Source organism: Oncorhynchus masou, chromosome 8 (assembly GCF_036934945.1).
Source record: "Oncorhynchus masou masou isolate Uvic2021 chromosome 8, UVic_Omas_1.1, whole genome shotgun sequence".
Lineage (NCBI taxonomy): Eukaryota > Metazoa > Chordata > Actinopteri > Salmoniformes > Salmonidae > Oncorhynchus > Oncorhynchus masou.
Genome location: NC_088219.1, coordinates 38,081,860 through 38,099,961, shown reverse-complemented (window position 1 = coordinate 38,099,961; position 18,102 = coordinate 38,081,860). Strand labels below are relative to the sequence as shown.

At 45.5% G+C, this 18,102-nt stretch overlaps 1 protein-coding gene across 1 annotated transcript in view; it reads right to left on the bottom strand.

The window, feature by feature from the left end:
- arsb (arylsulfatase B) overlaps positions 1-18,102 on the bottom strand; it is a 39,647-nt gene that overhangs the window by 14,959 nt on the left and 6,586 nt on the right. The window contains exons 5-6 of the mRNA XM_064972379.1: positions 17,151-17,394; positions 15,558-15,628 (exon numbers count right to left, since the gene is read on the bottom strand). Of these exons, the coding sequence (XP_064828451.1) occupies positions 15,558-15,628; positions 17,151-17,394 (315 nt within the window). The remainder of the gene's footprint in view (positions 1-15,557; positions 15,629-17,150; positions 17,395-18,102) is intronic.

Here is an 18,102-nt window from a genome sequence, read left to right as displayed (position 1 = left end):
TGTGTGTGTGTTTTGTATGTGTGAGCGTGAGTGTGTGTGTTTTGTATGTGTGAGTTTTGTATGTGTGTGTTTTGTATGTGTGTGTGTGTTTTGTATGTGCGAGCGTGTGTGTGTGTGTGTTTTGTATGTGTGAGCGTGTGTGTGTTTTGTATGTGTGAGCGTGAGTGTGTGTGTGTGTGTTTTGTATGTGTGAGCGTGAGTGTGTGTGTGTGTTTTGTATGTGTGAGCGTGAGTGTGTGTGTGTGTGTTTTGTATGTGTGAGCGTGAGTGTGTGTGTGTGTTTTGTATGTGTGAGCGTGAGTGTGTGTGTGTGTTTTGTATGTGTGAGCGTGAGTGTGTGTGTGTGTTTTGTATGTGCGAGCGTGTGTGTGTGTGTTTTGTATGTGTGAGCGTGTGTGTGTTTTGTATGTGTGAGCGTGAGTGTGTTTGTGTGTGTTTTGTATGTGTGAGCGTGAGTGTGTGCGTGTGTGTTTTGTATGTGTGAGCGTGAGTGTGTTTGTGTGTGTTTTGTATGTGTGAGCGTGTGTGTGTGCGTGTGTGTTTTGTATGTGTGAGCGTGTGTGTGCGTGTGTGTTTTGTATGTGTGAGCGTGTGTGTGCGTGTGTGTTTTGTATGTGTGAGCGTGTGTGTGTGCGTGTGTGTTTTGTATGTGTGAGCGTGAGTGTGTGTGTGTTTTGTATGTGTGAGCGTGAGTGTGTGTGTGTTTTGTATGTGTGAGCGTGAGTGTGTGTGTGTTTTGTATGTGTGAGCGTGAGTGTGTGTGTGTTTTGTATGTGTGAGCGTGAGTGTGTGTGTGTTTTGTATGTGTGAGTTTTGTATGTGTGTGTTTTGTATGTGTGTGTGTGTTTTGTATGTGCGCGTGTGTGTGTGTGTTTTGTATGTGCGAGCGTGTGTGTGTTTTGTATGTGTGAGCGTGAGTGTGTGTGTGTGTGTTTTGTATGTGTGAGCGTGAGTGTGTGTGTGTGTGTTTTGTATGTGTGAGCGTGAGTGTGTGTGTGTGTTTTGTATGTGTGAGCGTGAGTGTGTGTGTGTGTTTTGTATGTGTGAGCGTGAGTGTGTGTGTGTGTTTTGTATGTGTGAGCGTGAGTGTGTGTGTGTGTTTTGTATGTGTGAGCGTGTGTGTGTGTGTGTTTTGTATGTGTGAGCGTGAGTGTGTGTGTGTTTTGTATGTGTGAGCGTGAGTGTGTGTGTGTTTTGTATGTGTGAGCGTGAGTGTGTGTGTGTTTTGTATGTGTGAGCGTGAGTGTGTGTGTGTTTTGTATGTGTGAGCGTGTGTGTGTGTGTTTTGTATGTGTGAGTTTTGTATGTGTGTGTTTTGTATGTGTGTGTGTGTTTTGTATGTGCGAGCGTGTGTGTGTGTTTTGTATGTGTGAGCGTGTGTGTGTTTTGTATGTGTGAGCGTGAGTGTGTGTGTGTGTTTTGTATGTGTGAGCGTGAGTGTGTGTGTGTGTTTTGTATGTGTGAGCGTGAGTGTGTGTGTGTGTTTTGTATGTGTGGCGTGAGTGTGTGTGTGTGTTTTGTATGTGTGAGCGTGAGTGTGTGTGTGTGTTTTGTATGTGCGGCGTGTGTGTGTGTGTGTGTGTTTTGTATGTGCGCGTGTGTGTGTGTTTTGTATGTGTGGCGTGAGCGTGTGTGTGTGTTTTGTATGTGTGAGCGTGAGTGTGTGTGTGTGTGTTTTGTATGTGTGGCGTGAGTGTGTGTGTGTGTGTTTTGTATGTGTGAGCGTGAGTGTGTGTGTGTGTTTTGTATGTGTGAGCGTGAGTGTGTGTGTGTGTTTTGTATGTGTGAGCGTGAGTGTGTGTGTGTGTTTTGTATGTGTGAGCGTGTTTGTGTGTGTTTTGTATGTGTGAGCGTGTGTGTGTGTGTGTGTGTTTTGTATGTGTGAGCGTGTGTGTGCGTGTGTGTTTTGTATGTGTGACGTGTGTGTGTGCGTGTGTGTTTTGTATGTGTGAGCGTGAGTGTGTGCGTGTGTGTTTTGTATGTGTGAGCGTGAGTGTGTGTGTGTGTTTTGTATGTGTGAGCGTGAGTGTGTGTGTGTTTTGTATGTGTGAGCGTGAGTGTGTGTGTGTTTTGTATGTGTGAGCGTGAGTGTGTGTGTGTTTTGTATGTGTGAGCGTGAGTGTGTGTGTGTTTTGTATGTGTGAGCGTGTGTGTGTGTGTTTTTGTTTGTGAGTTTTGTATGTGTGTGTTTTGTATGTGTGTGTGTGTTTTGTATGTGCGCGTGTGTGTGTGTGTGTTTTGTATGTGTGAGCGTGTGTGTGTTTTGTATGTGTGAGCGTGAGTGTGTGTTTTGTATGTGTGAGCGTGAGTGTGTGTGTGTGTTTTGTATGTGTGAGCGTGAGTGTGTGTGTGTGTTTTGTATGTGTGAGCGTGAGTGTGTGTGTGTGTTTTGTATGTGTGAGCGTGAGTGTGTGTGTGTGTTTTGTATGTGCGAGCGTGTGTGTGTGTGTGTGTGTTTTGTATGTGCGAGCGTGTGTGTGTGTTTTGTATGTGTGAGCGTGAGTGTGTGTGTGTGTGTTTTGTATGTGTGAGCATGAGTGTGTGTGTGTGTGTTTTGTATGTGTGAGCGTGAGTGTGTGTGTGTGTGTTTTGTATGTGTGAGCGTGAGTGTGTGTGTGTGTTTTGTATGTGTGAGCGTGAGTGTGTGTGTGTGTGTTTTGTATGTGTGAGCGTGAGTGTGTGTGTGTTTTGTATGTGTGAGCGTGAGTGTGTGTGTGTTTTGTATGTGTGAGCGTGAGTGTGTGTGTGTTTTGTATGTGTGAGCGTGAGTGTGTGTGTGTTTTGTATGTGTGAGCGTGAGTGTGTGTGTGTTTTGTGTGTGAGTTTTGTATGTGTGTGTTTTGTATGTGTGTGTGTGTTTTGTATGTGTGAGCGTGTGTGTGTGTGTGTTTTGTATGTGTGAGCGTGTGTGTGTTTTGTATGTGTGACGTGAGTGTGTGTGTTTTGTGTGTTTTGTATGTGTGAGCGTGAGTGTGTGTGTGTGTTTTGTATGTGTGAGCGTGAGTGTGTGTGTGTGTTTTTGTATGTGTGAGCGTGTGTGTGAGCGTGTGTTGTTTGTATGAGCGTGAGTGTGTGTGTGTGTTTTGTATGTGTGAGCGTGAGTGTGTGTGTGTGTTTTGTATGTGCGGCGTGTGTGTGTGTGTGTTTTGTATGTGCGTGAGTGTGTGTGTGTGTTTTGTATGTGTGAGCGTGTGTGTGTGTGTGTTTTGTATGTGTGTGAGTGTGTGTGTGTGTTTTGTATGTGTGAGCGTGTGTGTGTGTGTGTGTTTTGTATGTGTGTGTGTGTGTGTTTTGTATGTGTGAGCGTGAGTGTGTGTGTGTGTTTTGTATGTGTGTGCGTGAGTGTGTGTGTGTGTTTTGTATGTGTGAGCGTGTGTGTGTGTGTGTTTTGTATGTGTGTGTGTGTTTTGTATGTGTGAGCGTGTGTGTGTTTTGTATGTGTGAGCGTGAGTGTGTGTGTGTGTTTTGTATGTGTGAGCGTGAGTGTGTGTGTGTGTTTTGTATGTGTGAGCGTGAGTGTGTGTGTGTTTGTTTTGTATGTGTGTGAGCGTGAGTGTGTGTGTGTGTTTTGTATGTGTGAGCGTGAGTGTGTGTGTGTGTGTTTTGTATGTGTGAGCGTGAGTGTGTGTGTTTTTTGATGACGTGAGTGTGTGTGTGTGTTTTGAGCGTGAGTGTGTGTGTGTGTTTTGTATGTGTGAGCGTGAGTGTGTGTGTGTGTTTTGTATGTGTGAGCGTGTATGTGAGTGTGTGTGTGTTTTGTATGTGTGAGCGTGAGTGTGTGTGTGTGTTTTGTATGTGTGAGCGTGAGTGTGTGTGTGTGTTTTGTATGTGTGAGAGTGAGTGTGTGTGTGTGTTTTGTATGTGTGAGCGTGTGTGTGTGTGTGTTTTGTATGTGTGTGTGTATTTTGAGTGTGTGTGTTTTGTATGTGTGACGTGTTTTGAGTGTGTGTGTTTTGTATGTGTGAGCGTGTGTGTTTTGTGTGTTTTGTATGTGTGAGCGTGAGTGTGTGTGTTTTGTATGTGTGAGCGTGAGTGTGTGTGTTTTGTATGTGTGAGCGTGAGTGTGTGTGTGTGTGTGTGTGTTTTGTATGTGTGAGCGTGAGTGTGTGTGTGTGTGTATTTTGTATGTGTGTGTGTGTGTATTTTGTATGTGTGTGTGTGTGTGTGTGTTTTGTATGTGTGTGTGTGTTTTGTATGTGTGAGTATTTTGTATGTGTGTGTGTGTGTGTTTTGTATGTGTGTGTGTGTGTGTATTTTGTATGTGTGTGTGTTTTGTATGTGTGTGTGTGTTTTGTATGTGTGAGCGTGTGTGTGTGTGTGTTCTGTATGTGTGAGCGTGTGTGTGTGTGTTTTGTATGTGTGAGCGTGAGTGTGTGTGTGTGTGTTTTGTATGTGTGAGCGTGTGTGTGTGTGTGTGTGTTTTGTATGTGTGAGCGTGAGTGTGTGTGTGTGTGTGTTTTGTATGTGTGAGCGTGTGTGTGTGTTTTGTATGTGTGAGCGTGTGTGTGTGTATTTTGTATGTGTGAGCGTGAGTGTGTGTTTTGTATGTGTGTGTGTTTTGTATGTGTGTGTGTGTGTGTGTTTTGTGTGTGTGTTTTGTGTGTGTGTGTATTTTGTATGTGTGTGTGTTTTGTATGTGTGTGAGTGTGTGTGTGTTTTGTATGTGTGTGTGTGTGTGTTTTGTATGTGTGAGTATGTGTGTGTGTGTGTTTTGTATGTGTGAGTGTGTGTGTGTGTGTGTGTGTGTTTTGTATGTGTGAGCGTGAGTGTGTGTGTGTGTGTTTGTGTGTGTATTTGTGTGTGTGTTTTGTATGTGTGTCTGTGTGTGTGTTTTGTATGTGTGAGCGTGTGTGTGTGTGTTTTTGTGAGTGTGTGTGTGTTTTGTATGTGTGAGCGTGTGTGTGTGTGTTTTGTATGTGTGAGCGTGAGTGTGTGTGTGTTTTGTATGTGTGAGCGTGAGTGTGTGTGTGTTTTGTATGTGTGAGCGTGAGTGTGTGTGTGTTTTGTATGTGTGAGCGTGAGTGTGTGTGTTTTGTATGTGTGTGCGTGAGTGTGTGTGTGTTTTGTATGTGTGTGTGTGTGTGTGTGTTTTGTATGTGTGAGCGTTGTGTGTGTGTTTTGTATGTGAGCGTGTGTGTGTGTTTTGTATGTGTGAGCGTGTGTGTGTTGTTTTGTATGTGTGAGCGTGAGTGTGTGTGTGTTTTGTATGTGTGAGCGTGAGTGTGTGTGTTTGTATTTTGTATGTGTGTGTGTGTTTTGTATGTGTGTGTGTGTGTGTTTTGTATGTGTGAGCGTGTGTGTGTGTGTTTTGTATGTGTGAGCGTGTGTGTGTGTGTTTTGTATGTGTGTGTGTGTGTGTGTGTTTGTATGTGTGAGCGTGTGTGTGTTTTGTGTGTGAGCGTTTGTATGTGTGAGCGTGTGTGTGTGTGTATTTTGTGTGTGTTTTGTATGTTTGAGCGTGTGTGTGTGTGTGTGTTTTGTATGTGTGTGTGTTTTGTATGTGTGAGTGTGTGTGTGTTTTGTAGTGTGACGTGAGTGTGTGTGTGTGTTTTGTATGTGTGAGCGTGAGTGTGTGTGTGTTTTGTGTGAGCGTGTGTGTTTTGTATGTGTGAGCGTGAGTGTGTGTGTTTTGTATGTGTGAGTGTGTGAGTGTGTGTGTGTGTTTTGTATGTGTGAGCGTGAGTGTGTGTGTGTGTTTTGTATTTTGTGTGTGTGAGTGTGTGTGTTTTGTATGTGTGAGCGTGAGTGTGTGTGTGTGTGTTTTGTATGTGTGAGCGTATTTTTGTATGTGTGTGTGTGTGTGTTTTGTATGTGTGAGCGTGTGTGTGTGTGTTTTGTATGTGTGAGCGTGTGTGTGTGTGTGTGTTTTGTATGTGTGAGCGTGAGTGTGTGTGTGTTTTGATGTGTGTGTGTGTGTGTGTTTTGTATGTGTGAGCGTGAGTGTGTGTGTGTGTGTTTTGTGTGTGTGAGTGTGTGTTTTGTGTGAGCGTGTGTGTGTGTGTTTTGTATGCGTGAGTGTGTGTGTGTGTGTTTTGTATGTGTGAGCGTGAGTGTGTGTGTTTTGTGTGTGGAGTGAGTGTGTGTTTTGTATGTGTGAGCGTGTATGTGTGTGTGTGTGTTTTGTATGTGTGAGCGTGAGTGTGTGTGTGTGTTTTGTATGTGTGAGCGTGAGTGTGTGTGTGTGTGTTTTGTATGTGTGAGCGTGAGTGTGTGTGTGTGTGTTTTGTATGTGTGAGTGTGTGTGTGTATTTTGATGTGTGTGTGTATGTGTGTGTGTGTGTTTTGTGTGTGTGTGTGTGTTTTGTATGTGTGAGCGTGAGTGTGTGTGTGTTTTGTATGTGTGAGCGTGAGTGTGTGTGTGTGTTTTGTATGTGTGAGCGTGAGTGTGTGTGTGTGTTTTGTGTGTGTTTTGTATGTGTGAGCGTGTGTGTGTGTGTTTTGTATGTGTGAGCGTGAGTGTGTGTGTTTTGTATGTGTGAGCGTGAGTGTGTGTGTGTTTTGTATGTGTGTTTTGTTTTGTGTGACGTGAGTGTGTGTGTGTTTTGTATGTGTGAGCGTGAGTGTGTGTGTGTTTTGTATGTGTACGTGTGTGTGTGTGTGTTTTGTATGTGTGAGCGTGTGTGTGTGTTTGTTTTGTGTGTGTGTGTTTTGTATGCGTGAGTGTGTGTGTGTTTTGTATGTGTGAGCGTGAGTGTGTGTGTGTGTTTTGTTTTGTATGTGTGAGCGTGAGTGTGTGTGTGTTTTGTATGTGTGAGCGTGAGTGTGTGTGTGTGTTTTGTATGTGTGTGTGTGTGTGTGTTTTACTGTGTGAGCGGTGTGTGTGTGTTTTGTATGTGTGAGCGTGAGTGTGTTTTGTGTGTTTTGTGTGTGTAGTGTGTGTGTGTATGTGTGTGTGTGTGTTTTGTATGTGTGTGTGTGTGTGTGTTTTGTATGTGTGAGCGTGAGTGTGTGTGTGTTTTGTATGTGTGTGTGTGTTTTGTATGTGTGAGCGTGTGTGTGTGTGTGTTCTGTATGTGTGAGCGTGTGTGTGTGTGTTTTGTATGTGTGAGCGTGAGTGTGTGTGTGTGTGTGTTTTGTATGTGTGAGCGTGTGTGTGTGTGTGTTTTGTATGTGAGCGTGTGTGTGTGTGTTTTGTGTGAGCGTGTGTGTGTGTGTGTGTTTTGTATGTGTGAGCGTGTGTGTGTGTGTGTTTTTTTGTATGTGTGTATGCGTGTGTGTGTGTGTGTTTTGTATGTGTGAGCGTGAGTGTGTGTGTGTTTTGTATGTGTGAGCGTGAGTGTGTGTGTGTGTGTTTTGTATGTGTGTGTGTGTGTATTTTGTGTGTGTGTGTGTGTGTTTTGAGTGTGTGTGTGTTTTGTATGTGTGAGCGTGAGTGTGTGTGTGTTTTGTATGTGTGAGCGTGAGTGTGTGTGTTTTGTATGTGTGACGCGTGTGTGTGTGTGTGTGTTTTGTATGTGTGAGCGTGAGTGTGTGTGTGTTTGTTTGTGTGTGTTTTGTGTGTGTGTGTATTTTGTATGTGTGAGCGTGAGTGTGTGTGTATTTTGTATGTGTGTGTTTTGTATGTGTGTGTGTGTGTTTTGTATGTGTGTGAGTGTGTGTGTGTGTGTATGTGTGACGTGAGTGTGTGTGTGTGTTTTGTATGTGTGAGCGTGAGTGTGTGTGTGTTGTTTTTGTGTGTGTGTGTGTGACTGGTGTGTGTGTGTGTGTTTTGTATGTGTGTGTGTGTGTGTTTTGTATGTGTGAGCGTGTGTGTGTGTGTTTTGTGTGTTGTGTGTGTGTGTTTTGTATGTGTGTGTGTGTGTGTGTGTTTTGTATGTGTGAGCGTGTGTGTGTGTGTTTTGTATGTGTGAGCGTGAGTGTGTGTGTGTGTTGTTGTGTGAGCGTGTGTGTGTGTGTGTGTTTTGTATGTGTGAGCGTGTGTGTGTGTGTGTTTTGTATGTGTGAGCGTGTGTGTGTGTGTGTTTTGTATGTGTGTGTGTGTGTGTGTATTTTGTATGTGTGTGTGTTTTGTATGTGTGAGCGTGTGTGTGTGTTTTGTATGTGTGAGCGTGTGTGTGTGTGTGTGTTTTGTATGTGTGAGCGTGTGTGTGTGTGTGTGTTTTGTATGTGTGAGCGTGTGTGTGTGTGTGTGTTTTGTATGTGTACGTGTGTGTAGTGTGTGTTTTGTATGTGTGTGTGTGTGTGTGTGTGTTTTGTATGTGTCAGCGTGTGTGTGTGTGTGTGTTTTGTATGTGTCAGCGTGTGTGTGTGTGTGTGTTTTGTATGTGTGAGTGTGTGTGTGTGTGTGTTTTGTATGTGTGAGCGTGAGTGTGTGTGTGTGTGTTTTGTATGTGTGAGCGTGTGTGTGTGTGTGTGTTTTGTATGTGTGAGCGTGAGTGTGTGTGTGTGTGTTTTGTATGTGTGAGCGTGAGTGTGTGTGTGTGTTTTTATGTGTGAGCGTGTGTGTGTGTGTGTTTTGTATGTGTGAGCGTGAGTGTGTGTGTGTGTTTTTTTGTAGCGTGAGTGTGTGTGTGTGTTTTGTGTGGTGTGTGTGTGTGTTTTGTATGTGTGAGCGTGAGTGTGTGTGTGTTTTGTATGTGTGAGCGTGAGTGTGTGTGTGTGTGTGTGTGTTTTGTATGTGTGAGCGTGAGTGTGTGTGTGTGTTTTGTATGTGTGAGCGTGTGTGTGTGTGTTTGTGTGTATTTTGTAGCGTGAGTGTGTGTGTGTGTGTGTGTGTGTGTGTATTTTGTATGTTTTGTGTGTGTGTGTGTGTGTGTATTTTGTATGTGTGTGTGTGTTTTGTATGTGTGTGTATTTTGTATGTGTGTGTGTGTATTTTGTATGTGTGTGTGTTTTGTATGTGTGTGTTTTGTATGTGTGTGTGTGTGTGTGTGTGTGTGTGTATTTTGTATGTGTGTGTGTTTTGTGTGTGTGTGTTTTGTATGTGTGTGTGTGTGTGTGTGTAGAGCAAGAGTGTCAGTGACAATAAAAAAGGGGGATGCAAATAGGATGCAAATAGTCCAGGTAGACATTTGATTAAATGTTCCGCGGTCTAATTGGTTGCGGTAGAAGCTGTTCATAAGCCTTTTGGTCCCAGACTTGGCGCTGTGATGCGCTTGCTGTGAGGTAGCAGAGAGAGCAGTCTATGACTTGGGTGGCTGGAGTCAGACAATTTTTAGGGCCCTCTGACACCGCCTGGTATAGAGGTACTGGATGGCAGGGAGCTCGGAAGCAGTAATATAGTGGGCTGTACGCACTACCCTCTGTAGCGCCTGACGGTCGGATGCCAAGCAGTTGCCATAACAAACGGTGATGCAGCCAGTTAGGATGCTTTCAATGGTGCAGCTGTTGAACTTTTTGAGGATCTGAGGGCCCATTCCAAATATTTTCAGCCTCCTGAGGGGGAAGAGGCATTATCGTGCCCACTTCACGACTGTGTTGGTATGTTTGGACCATGATAGATCCTTTGTGACGTGGACACCGAGTAACTTGAAGCTCTCGACCTGTTTCACTACAGCCCATCGATGTGAATGGGGGAGTGCTCGACCCTCCATTTCCTGTAGTACAAGATCAGCTCCTTTGTCTTGCTGACATTGAGGGAGAGGTTGTTGTCTTGGCACCACACAGCCAGATCTCTGACCTCCTCACTATAAGGCTGTCATCATCATCGGGATCTGGCCAACCACCATCATGTTGTCGGCAAACTTAACGAATGTGTTGGAGCCTTACGAGGCCACGGAGTCATGGGTGAACAGGGAGTACAGGATGGGACTAAGCACGCACCCCTGAGAGGCCCCCGTGTTGAGGGACAGTGTGACAAATGCGTTGTTACCTACCCTCAAAACCTGGGCGCGGCACGTCAGGAAGTACAGGATCGAGTTAAAGAGGGAGGTTTTCAGTCCCAGGGTTGCGTCATCTGTGGATCTGTTGGGGCAGTATGAGAATTAGAGTGGATCCAGGGTGTCTGGGATGATGGTGTTGATGTGAGCCATGACCAGCCCTTCAAAACATTTAATGGCCACAGATGTGAGTGCTACGGGGCTATAGTCATTTACACAAGTTACCTTTGTGTTCTTGGACACAGAAACTATAGTGGTCTGCTTGAAACATGTAGGTATTACAGACTGGGTCAGGGATAAAATGTCAGTGAAGACACTTGCCAACTGATCAGCGCATACTCGGAGTACGCTTCCTGGTAATCTGTCTGGCCCTGCGGCCTTGTGAACGTTAACTTGTTTAAAGGTTTTACTCACATCAGCTACGGAGAGCGTGATCACACAGTTGTCTGGAACAGCTGGTGCTCACATGCATGGTTCAGTGTTGCTAGCCTCGAAGCAAGCATAAATGCATTTAGCTCATCTGGTAGGTTCACATCACTGAGCAGCTCACGGCTAGGTTTCCATTTGTAAATCGGTGATAGTTTGCAAGCCGTGCCACGCATCCAACACGCGTCAGAGCCAGTGTAGAAGGATTCTATCTTAGTCCTGTATTGAAGCTTTGCCTGTTTGATGGTTTGTCTGAAGGCATAGCGGGATTTCTTATAAGTGTCCGGATTAATGTCCCGCTCCTTGAAATTAGCAGCTCTAGCCTTTAGCTCAGTGCGGATGTTGCCTGTAACTTTGTATGGGTCTCTGTGTGTGGAGTAAAGGTGATCTAGAGTTTTCGCCTCTAGTTGCACAGATGACAAGCTGGTAGAAATGAGGTAAGACGGATTTCAGTTTTCCTGTATTAAATCCACCGGCCGCTAGGAGTGCCGCCTCTGGGTGAGCATTTTCTTGTTTGCACATGGCTCTATACAGCTCATTGAGTCTTAATGCTAGCATAAGTTTGTGGTGGTAAGTTGACAGCTATGAAAAATACAGATAAACTCTTGGTAAATAGTATGGTCTACAGCTTATCATGATGCATAGAAAACAAACTCAAAGACAGAAGCAGAAACTGGAACAACTAGGAATAGGACTAGATGTAATATTCATGCATCCAAAACAAAGTAAACAATAAAAAAAGTAGTTGGTACTGGTGGTGACTGGGTACTAGGTGGTACTGGTGGTGTTATTGGTGACTGGGTACTAGGTGGTACTGGTGGTGACTGGGTACTAGGTGGTACTGGTGGTAACTGGGTACTAGGTGGTACTGGTGGTGTTATTGGTGACTGGGTACTAGGTGGTACTGGTGGTGACTGGGTACTAGGTGGTACTGGTGGTGACTGGGTACTAGGTGGTACTGGTGGTGACTGGGTACTAGGTGGTACTGGTGGTGACTGGGTACTAGGTGGTACTGGTGGTGTTATTGGTGACTGGGTACTAGGTGGTACTGGTGGTGACTGGGTACTAGGTGGTACTGGTGGTGTTATTGGTGACTGGGTACTAGGTGGTACTGGTGGTGTTATTGGTGACTGGGTACTAGGTGGTACTGGTGGTGACTGGGTACTAGGTGGTACTGGTGGTGTTATTGGTGACTGGGTACTAGGTGGTACTGCTGGTGACTGGGTACTAGGTGGTACTGGTGGTGTTATTGGTGACTGGGTACTAGGTGGTACTGGTGGTGACTGGGTACTAGGTGGTACTGGTGGTGTTATTGGTGACTGGGTACTAGGTGGTACTGGTGGTGTTATTGGTGACTGGGTACTAGGTGGTACAGGTGGTGTTATTGGTGACTGGGTACTAGGTGGTGTTATTGGTGACTGGGTACTAGGTGGTACTGGTGGTGTTATTGGTGACTGGGTACTAGGTGGTACTGCTGGTGACTGGGTACTAGGTGGTACAGGTGGTGTTATTGGTGACTGGGTACTAGGTGGTACTGGTGGTGTTATTGGTGACTGGGTACTATGTGGTACTGGTGGTGTTATTGGTGACTGGGTACTAGGTGGTACTGGTGGTGACTGGGTACTAGGTGGTACTGGTGGTGTTATTGGTGACTGGGTACTAGGTGGTACTGGTGGTGTAATTGGTGACTGGGTACTAGGTGGTACTGCTGGTGCCTGGGTACTAGGTGGTACTGGTGGTGTTATTGGTGACTGGGTACTAGGTGGTACTGGTGGTGTTATTGGTGACTGGGTACTAGGTGGTACTGGTGGTGACTGGGTACTAGGTGGTACTGGTGGTGTTATTGGTGACTGGGTACTAGGTGGTACTGGTGGTGACTGGGTACTAGGTGGTACTGGTGGTGTTATTGGTGACTGGGTACTAGGTGGTACTGGTGGTGTTATTGGTGACTGGGTACTACTAGGTGGTACTGGTGGTGACTGGGTACTAGGTGGTACTGGTGGTGTTATTGGTGACTGGGTACTAGGTGGTACTGCTGGTGACTGGGTACTAGGTGGTACTGGTGGTGTTATTGGTGACTGGGTACTAGGTGGTACTGGTGGTGACTGGGTACTAGGTGGTACTGGTGGTGTTATTGGTGACTGGGTACTAGGTGGTACTGGTGGTGTTATTGGTGACTGGGTACTAGGTGGTACTGGTGGTGTTATTGGTGACTGGGTACTAGGTGGTACTGGTGGTGTTATTGGTGACTGGGTACTAGGTGGTACTGGTGGTGTTATTGGTGACTGGGTACTAGGTGGTACTGGTGGTGTTATTGGTGACTGGGTACTAGGTGGTACTGGTGGTGTTATTGGTGACTGGGTACTAGGTGGTACTGGTGGTGTTATTGGTAACTGGGTACTAGGTGGTACTGGTGGTGTTATTGGTGACTGGGTACTAGGCGGTACTGGTGGTGTTATTGGGTACTAGGTGGTACTGGTGGTGTTATTGGGTACTAGGTGGTACTGGTGGTGTTATTGGGTACTAGGTGGTACTGGTGGTGTTATTGGGTACTAGGTGGTACTGGTGGTGTTATTGGTGACTGGGTACTAGGTGGTACTGGTGGTGTTATTGGGTACTAGGTGGTACTGGTGGTGTTATTGGTGACTGGGTACTAGGTGGTACTGGTGGTGTTATTGGTGACTGGGTACTAGGTGGTACTGGTGGTGACTGGGTACTAGGTGGTACTGGTGGTGTTATTGGTGACTGGGTACTAGGTGGTACTGGTGGTGTTATTGGTGACTGGGTACTAGGTGGTACTGGTGGTGACTGGGTACTAGGTGGTACTGCTGGTGTTATTGGTGACTGGATACTAGGTGGTACTGGTGGTGACTGGGTACTAGGTGGTACTGGTGGTGTTATTGGTGACTGGGTACTAGGTGGTACTGGTGGTGACTGGGTACTAGGTGGTACTGGTGGTGTTATTGGTGACTGGGTACTAGGTGGTACTGGTGGTGTTATTGGTGACTGGGTACTAGGTGGTACTGGTGGTGTTATTGGTGACTGGGTACTAGGTGGTACTGCTGGTGAGTGAGTGGAAAACACACAAAAGGGCAACAATGATAAACACACACCAACGTGATGCACACCAGACCCGGACACACCACAAGTCTCTATCCCCTCACATAGACACAGAACAATCTCCAACACATACTCAAACACACTAAAGAGGGAGAGGTAGACAGGGAGAGAGAGACACAGAAAGAGAGCGAGAGAGATCGACAGCGGCAATGAGAGACAACGGCAGAGAGAGAGAAAGGGAGAAGATAGCGAGATACAGAAAGGGAAAGGGGGGATACCTAGTCAGTTGTACAACAATGTATTCTACTGAAATGTGTCTTCCTCATTTCACCCAACCCCTCTGAATCAGAGACGGAGAGAGAGCCCGAGGGCAGTTAAGTTCCCAGGTGATACCACAGTCTGAACATGTTTTATCATCTTGCTCCTGTCAGAGTCTGTCTGATGACTTATGGCTCCAGGTATAAGTTGCCCTCAGGCACAGATTTTGGACCAGCTGTCCCTCCCACACCTCAACTTTTACCACGAGGAGGAGTAAACACAAAACCGACCCTAGATCAGCATCTATTCAACTTCCTAGTCCTGCGTATGGGACTGAGTGTCTGTCTCCTTCAGAAGAGAGTGAGACTCTAAAGGCTGTCCCTCCTCATGTCCAGTCAGCCAGTCAGCCAGTCAGTCAGTCAGTCAGCCAGTCAGCCAGTCAGCCAGTCAGTCAGTCAGTCAGCCAGTCAGTCAGCCAGTCAGTCAGTCAGTCAGTCAGTCAGCCAGTCAGCCAGTCAGCCAGTCAGTCAGCCAGTCAGTCAGCCAGTCAGTCAGTCAGTCAGTCAGCCAGTCAGCCAGTCAGCCAGTCAGCCAGTCAGTCAGTCACCTGATCACTCACTGATGCTCAACACATCATGTACAGATCTGAGCAGCAGAGTGGAGATGTGGCTACTCTAGTGATCAATCTCCCCCTGATGATATGTTCATTTGATTCAAGTGTTGGGAAATAGGAACACGGCTGCCACTAATGACGTGGACGGATACAGCATGTAGTAGTCAGAGCGGAAGCAGACCAGAGGTTAGGCTGAATCAGACGCATAACGAACATGAAATCACACACGCGCACACACACGTTCTGGCTCGGAGGAATGTATTGTGTCACTTCTCCCCCCCCCCCCATCTGGAGCAGAGCCTTTTCATCACGGCATTAATCAAAACTTTTATAGACATCACACACACACTGAAGGGGATTTGGGCTTTGTGTTAGGGAATCAGGCAGCCATTAGAGGAGAATGACATCATCTCTCTGAACCAAGCAGACCTTAACGTTTGAAAGGGTCCAGTGGTGTGTGTGTGTGTGTGTGTGTGTGTGTGTACGTGCTGCTCACGCACTGGGACACACACTTCTGTTCGAGTGTGTCTTGGCTGTGTTTTGTGTGGAATATGAAATCATAATATAACGATGTGAATCATTTGAAACTAAACAAAGTAGTGCTGACGACTTCATTACCAGCAAGTACCCAACTGTCATACTTGAGTTAAAGTAACGATACCTTAATAGAAAATTACTCAAGAAAAAGTGAATGTTACCCAGTAAAATACTACTTGAGTAAAAGTTGAAAAGTATTTGGTTTTAAAATATACTTAAGTATCAAAAGTCAAATGTAATTGCTCAAATATACTTAAGTAAAAGTATAAATCATTTCAAATTCCTTACATTAAGCAAACCAGACGGCACCATTTCCTTTCTATTTTTGTTTGAAAGTTAAGGATAGTCATGGGCACGCTCCAACACTCAGATATCATTTAGAAACTAAGCACGTGTTTAGTGAGTCTGACAGATTAGAGGCAGTAGGGATGACCAGGGATGTTTTCATGATCAGTGTGTGAATTAGAACATTTCTCTGTCCTGCTAAGCTTTCAAAATGTAACGAGCACTTTTGGGTGTCAGGAAAAATGTATGGAGTAAAAAGTACACCATTTTCTTTAGGAATGTGATGAAGTAAAAGCAAAAGTTAAGCAAAAATATAAATATTCAAGTAAAGTACAGAAACCCCCAAAAACAACTTAAGTATTATCTTCAAGTATTATTTACTTAAGTACTTTATACTACTGCAACGGACACTGAAACAGGAACTCAGAGGAACTCAGTGCTCTGTGCCTGTAGTTGCGTTGTCCAGTCAATATGAACCACTGTGTACTGGATGAAGGTGACCATAATGATTGTAAAATTGAAACATGCAATACGTGGTGGTGATCGAGCGGGTGACTCACATGGCGCGATGTCAACGTAGAGAGGGTCAATGTTGTGTAGCAGCTCCAGTCTGGGTGAAGCGTGACCTTCACTGGAAGACAAAGAAACAACAGTCACGACACACTTTCAGTCTGTCTCTCGACGACCCCAGAAGGGTCTGGAAATCTAAAGCAGACATCTACGTTCATAAAGCGGTCCCAGGCTTTGACCACACTGGACCACAGAGTGACCACAGAGTGGCCGCAGCGTGCGCTAATACACTGCAAGAATAACTTTCTCAATTCACATGTTGCTGAGCTTTTTGGGAGGGTAACATTTTTTCAGTGTAAACTTAAATGACCAAAAACATATATTTTTTTAATGATATAAAGTATGTAGAAAAGATAATGGCTCTGCAGTGCATTCGGAAAGTATTCCAACCTCTTCACTTGGTCCACATTTTGTTACGTTACAGCCTTACTCCAAAATAATTCAGTAAGATCATCTTTGAGAACCAAAACAAAAGCCAGTCAGGGAGAATAAATAAATTCCAAAAACAAGCAGTATGTATGTTGTTACTACGTTTGAGCAAAAGAACGCAGGATTAGCCATTGCAAAATGTATAGAAATGCAGGAAATTAGCTTTAAAACGGCTAAATGTTCTCTCAGCTACATTGCACAATATGTAGAATGGCATGAAATATGCAAAAATCTCACAGTCCCATGGAGCAACTTGACCACACCCCCTGCTACACCCACCACCCACCACCTAAGCCCCTTTTTTGATCCAGAACCCCCCCCCCACACACACACACACAAACAAACAATCACACAGCACTCAAAACAGACTAGGACCATAAAAGACAAACAAACAAACAGGAATGTGTTTCAGTAGCCAATAGGGCTAAGGACACACGACGACACGTACACAGTCAAAACACACCAGACAAAAGGTAATGAAACAGCCAGGTGGCCAGCCACAGCCAATAGGAGAGAGGGCTGGACTGAGAGCAGTTGTTTGTGGGTAACCACAGGCTGTGGGTTTCTGCTGCAGGCCTCAATTCAACCCACTTTCATTGTGTCTGCTTTTAGTTTATGAATCTAATGTGTCACTCACGCAGAATGAAGGCAATGATAGCCTTAGTGATTTTGAAAGCTTCTGGCTAGCTTATGTAAGTCTTGTCCTGGACACCGGCCCCCCTTTAAGTGGTCAATGACTTTATGACTTGTACGATAAGTCAGGAGTGACAGAGTAAGAGAGGGACAGGCGCTATAGAGGGAGGGAGGTGGGGGAGAGAGAGAGAGAGAGAGAGAGAGAGAGAGAGAGAGAAAAGGAGCGACTCCAAATTTGTGTGAAAATGAGTGATGGAATTTCCTTCTCTTTGAAGTCCCATCGTCCCGGTAACAAAGAGTTTATTGAAAGACCAGAGAGGGAGACAGATTGGTCAGGGGGGAGGGAGGGGGGAAAAGAGAGGAGGAGGAAAGGGGAGAGAGCAGCTGTCAAACACAAGGAAATATGTGACCAGATGTGAGACGTATGAAACTCCTGAAGTGTCAGAGTGTAGGACAGACTCACATAAACAACTCAGAAATGATGACAACGTGCGCACACACACCCCCCACTCCAGGCTTACCTGATAGCGTTCCACACATTATAGCCGTCCAGTGGCTTCGTCCCATCGGTCGATCCCCCGGCCAGGCCCACCAGTGTCGGAAGCCAATCAGAGATGTGTATGAGTTGGCGGCTGACGGTCCCAGGTTGTTTCAGCAGAGGACTAGTCACGAAGCCAACGCCCCTAACCCCACCCTCCCACAGTGACCACTTCCTGCCTCTCAGAGGCCAGTTCGAACCCCCCGCCAGAGTCTGACCCCCGTTATCTGGAGAGAGAGAGAGAGAGAGAGAGACAGAGAGAGAGACAGACAGAGAGAGAGAGACAGACAGAGAGAGAGAGGGACAGAGAGAGAGGGACAGACAGAGCGAGAGGGACAGACAGAGCGAGAGGGACAGACAGAGCGAGAGGGACAGACAGAGAGACAGACAGAGAGAGAGGGACAGACAGAGAGAAAGAGACAGACAGAGAGAGAGACAGAGAGAGAGAGAGAGACAGACAGAGAGACAGAGAGAGAGGACATCATTCTATTGAACAGTGTATTATGGTGTTTACGCATTTTATAGAACGTTTGATTTGATTCTGATTGCATATCACTGACAGAGGGTAAGAAAGAATCCCTCTCCACTGATTAGAGCAAGGCAGCCATTTTATAGAACGTTTGATTTGATTCTGATTGCATATCACTGACAGAGGGTAAGAAAGAATCCCTCTCCACTGATTAGAGCAAGGCAGCCATTTTATAGAACGTTTGATTTGATTCTGATTGCATATCACTGACAGAGGGTAAGAAAGAATCCCTCTCCACTGATTAGAGCAAGGCAGCCATTTTATAGAACGTTTGATTTGATTCTGATTGCATATCACTGACAAAGGGTAAGAAAGAATCCCTCCACTGATTAGAGCAAGGCAGCCATTTTATAGAACGTTTGATTTGATTCTGATTGCATATCACTGACAGAGGGTAAGAAAGAAT